At 33.6% G+C, this 4338-nt stretch overlaps 1 protein-coding gene across 2 annotated transcripts in view; it reads left to right on the forward strand.

Moving 5' to 3' along the window:
* Window positions 1-3188: 3188 nt before the first annotated feature.
* The window catches only part of ANKRD13C (ankyrin repeat domain 13C), a 52620-nt gene continuing 51470 nt past the window's right edge, over window positions 3189-4338 (forward strand). For both annotated transcript variants that reach the window (XM_023509894.1, XM_023509896.1), the window contains exon 1: window positions 3189-3225. In XM_023509894.1, coding sequence (XP_023365662.1) covers window positions 3210-3225 — 16 coding nt within the window. In that variant the 5' untranslated portion in view covers window positions 3189-3209. The remainder of the gene's footprint in view (window positions 3226-4338) is intronic.

Genomic DNA, 4338 nt, shown 5'->3' on the forward strand with positions numbered 1-4338 from the left:
TAGTAGAGACCGGGTCTTGCTTTTGTTCTTGCTTAGGCTAGTCTTGACATTCAAGGGATCCTCAGTGCTAGGATTACAGGTGTAAGCCATTGCCCCCAGCTTTTAATTTACTCTAGCCCCATGTATTTATTTCCTACTGCCCTGAAATACTTATTGATTATTTTTGTCAGATGCTGTATGTAAAGCATTCATTATCCATAGTTGAAGAAAATATACAAAGGATGCCCTCCAAAATATACCTTTCTCAATATGGATACACAGTTTTTTTTTGGGGGGGGGCACCCTCTGCATCTGGTCATCCTAAGGGAAGTAATGAGGAAATGTGTTACACAAAAAATATGAGTACAGGTTAATGTGAAGAGTGCTGCAGCAGCTGGATAGGTATTGAGGGCTTTGGGAACAACAACCTGCTTAGGACAGGTTGGCAAAGGCTTTACTGAAGAGGTGATACTTGAGCGCTGCCCTGAGAACTATTACTGTGTCAGACAGAGAAGGAATATTTAGGAAGGGTTAGCAATATGTGTAGAAGCATGAGGACCTTGCCTGCAGGAAAATTGGTTGTATGTAGTTCAGATGAGTGATAGGGTGGGTGAGGAAGAAAATAAGACATGAAAGGAAGTTAAGGGCTTATCTTCAAGAACCTTTTATGCCACATTAGAGATCGAATACTGAGCATTTAAGTCTTAAGTGGAAATGTAATATGATCAAGTTTTTGTTTTAAAATTATTATTCCAGTACAGCTTTAGAAAAGATTGAAATGGAGCAAGATTAGAGACCTTTAGGAGGTTGTTGCTATAGATACTCAAATAAAAATGATGATGAAAACTTAAAGTTTAAAAGAGTAGTAGAAATGAAAGGCTAGATGTGATGGCTCATGCCTGTAATCCCAGCACTTTAGGAGGCTGAACTAGGAGGATCGCTTGAGTCCAGGAGTTTGAGACCAGCCTGGGTAACCCACTGAGACCCTGTCTTTACAAAATAAATTAAAAATTAGTAAAGTGTGTTGGCATATGCCTGAAGTCACAGCTTCTGGGAGGCTGAGGCAGGAGAATTGACTAACGGCAGGTGACAGAGTGAGACCCTGTCTCTTAAAAAAATAAATTAATGGAAAAGAGAATAATGATAGTCCAAAGTAAAGGCTTTGATTTTGGCATAGTTATTAGTGTTAAACTTTTGTTTCTGGCACTAATTTGTCAACAGGTTTGTTTACTTTTTAATGATTGTTTTTTGTTCTTGGTAAATTGTCATAGAATGTGGGTTCAAACTTAGGGGATTTAGTTAATATTTTGAAAAGATGAAAGAGGACTTTATTCTAGACCAGTTAAATTGGAAATAGGTACTTACTCATTTTTTTTAACTTTGTATTGTGCTGAAGGCTTTTAAGGCACTAAATAGTTTATTAAGCTGACACACAGATGGTTCCTAATCTATTGGTATGACTGTGTTTAAAATTTTCTTTTTTTCTTTCTTCTTTGTTTTTTTTTTTTTTTGCCGTTTTTGACCGGGGCTGGGTTTGAACCCACCACCTCCGGCATATGGGGCCGGTACCCTACTCCTTTGAGCCACAGGTGCCACCCATGTTTAAAATTTTCTTAAGCATTTTCATTTAGTGCTTGAACTCAACATAATGTTAGTCAATAGTAGAAAAATTGTCCTTTACTTAGAGTTCCTAATAAGTAACCCCTTACTTCCCCGAAGTTGAGAACCCCTAACTTTGTAGGCCTTTTGGGGGGAAATAGAAACATTACGGAGAACTTTTTGGGATCAGGGTGTTCTTTGGTGTCTTTATGAGATGGGTAACTTTTGAGACTCATTTCTTAAATAATATTGTGAGCAAAACCTCTTTTCTGAAGACAAATTAAACACTGTATATTATAGTGGTTTCCATATCTTGAACTGGGAAGAATTCTGAGGTATGAAAACTGCAGTGTTAAGTCCCACATAAGGAGGAGATTCTTTTATCTGAATCACTAATGGAAATTTGTACTTCCAATTCTTATTTCTGAAAAACATATTATAAATTATATCCCTAACTCCATTATGGTTTTCTTGTTCCTAATCGTTAAGATCAAGAGAGAGTTTATTTATTTATTTTTTGCAAAATGACTAAACAGAGATAATTATAATTTAATGAATATATTTGTGGTAGTTCCTAAATTTTGTTTTAAAAAGTAGTGAAGTTTGTTTTATTTCATCATATATATTAATCCTTTAATAATGTTTAGCTCATTTTTTTGGCCAGAATTGTTAACTTTTGTAAAATTGCTGAAATCTAAAAATTGGTATACATAAGTTTAATTTTTATTTTCACATGTTACTATTGATTTGCTTTTTTTTTTTTTTTAATAAACAAGATCCTTTAGGCTATAAGTATGGCTTAGGATCTCATTTTGAGATAAGTAGTCATTATGTGGTATCAATTATAGAATATATTCCAAACTCCACAGCATAGCTTGTCTTTCCTTATCTTTCTAATTTTATTCTGTTCAGTTTACTGTTCTTCAAGTTCTTTACTCTGACTAATAATAACTTTTTTGTTGTTTGTCTCTCATCCCAAATATAAACTCTTTTTGCATTTGAATGTGATTTGGGGAATTTTTAAAAAATATCTTAAATGCTATTCAATATTGCTTTCGTTCACCTACAAATTTCTAACTCATCCTTTACGACTCATTTCAGTGTGATCCATCCTTTAATATTTAACTCTCTGTACAAGCAAAGTCAGGACCTCTACCCTGTATTCCATTGTCATCCTGTACCTTCTTCTATTCTAATAAATAATAACAATAATTTATTTTCATGTCAGTATCTAACAGATGACATCTTAATTGGGATTGGGTTTTACTGATTTTTGTTCGTAAGGGTGAGTAGGTATTTAAATTGTTTGCTAGTTGAACAAAGAACAATATGGTAGAGAAATTCATAGCAAAAGGAATCTGTGAATCTCTTTGGAAAAGAAATCTCAAAAGCAAAATGGTTATCCTTTTTGGGAGGGAAGGGGAAGGGGAATACATGGTATTTAGAAAACATGGCATCATCTGAATTTGAATTTGCCACATAATCAGTATTATTTTACAGTTGTATTGTTTTTGTTTAAACTCTGTCATTGAGATCTCTAAAGGAGGTGAAACTACTTTTCTTATGTTTTTGCACCTTGTAACTTAATTTTTTTTTTTATTTTAGGAAATACTCCTTTACATCTTGCTGTGATGTTAGGGAATAAAGGTTAGTAAATATTTGCTTTTTATGTTACCTTCATTCATGTCACTTGAGTTTACAAATTTTAGGATCTGTTTTGTCTTTGAGTTTTTTTAAAATTAACTACTTGGTTATTTTATTTGCTGATTCAGCTTAGAATTCAATATTTTAAAATTAATAGATATAGTGACATTTTCCATAACCCTTTTGAAAAGTATTAGAGGATATCCTATCTAACTTTCACGTCTTCTGAAATCATGTTTTTTCCATACTTGGTTATTTTATCAAGCAGGAATTTATAATTTCAGGATACTTATTTCCAAATAATGTCTATTAATTATTGTAATACTTTTAATATTAGAAGAATTTTATTAGATTTTTAATAAGGCATATTTTGTATCTAGATATATATGTGTATATGTATCTAGGCTCATAAGTTAAGCCTTTATATGGTAGGTAATTGTAAAAACTTTATACTTGTCTATTCTTTAATGTTAAAAGAAACAACTCAGAGGCAGGCATTTTAAAAGATCTACTTTCATATGTTATTCCAAGATATAACAGAATTTTAATTATCTGGATTCCGGATAATAAGGATTTCCTATAGCTGATCAACAATTCTTTGAGTGCTAGATTTTTGAATTGTGAATGTGCTTGATAAAAGTTTGGATAACATACACCCCTGTATTTTGATCATTTATTTATTTATTTAATGTTTTTGAGACAGAGTCTTTTTCTGTTGCCCAGGTTAGAGTGCAGTGGCATCATCATAGTCACTACAACTTCAAACTGCTAGGCTCAAGCAAGTCCCCTGTCTTAGCATCTCGAGTAGCTAGGAATACAGATGTGCGCCGGGCTCATTCTTCTATTTTTTGTAGAGATAAGATATATTGCTCAGACTGGTCTCAAACTCCTGTCCTCAAATAGTCCTCCTGCTTTGACTTCCCAAAGTGTTAGGGTTTCAGACATGAGCTACCTTACCTGGCCAATTCCTGTATTTTTAAACAGGCTAATGAATTTCTGTTAACAGTTTTCTTTCCAGTGATCTAGAAGTTTCATTATGAATATCTCTTATAGGCAATGCCTGTGGCACAAGGAGTAGGGCGCTGGCCCCATATACCGGAGGTGGTGGGTTCAAAC

The sequence above is a fragment of the Otolemur garnettii genome, unplaced genomic scaffold, assembly GCF_000181295.1.
Source record: "Otolemur garnettii isolate 467f Iridium unplaced genomic scaffold, OtoGar3 scaffold00010, whole genome shotgun sequence".
Classification (NCBI taxonomy): domain Eukaryota; kingdom Metazoa; phylum Chordata; class Mammalia; order Primates; family Galagidae; genus Otolemur; species Otolemur garnettii.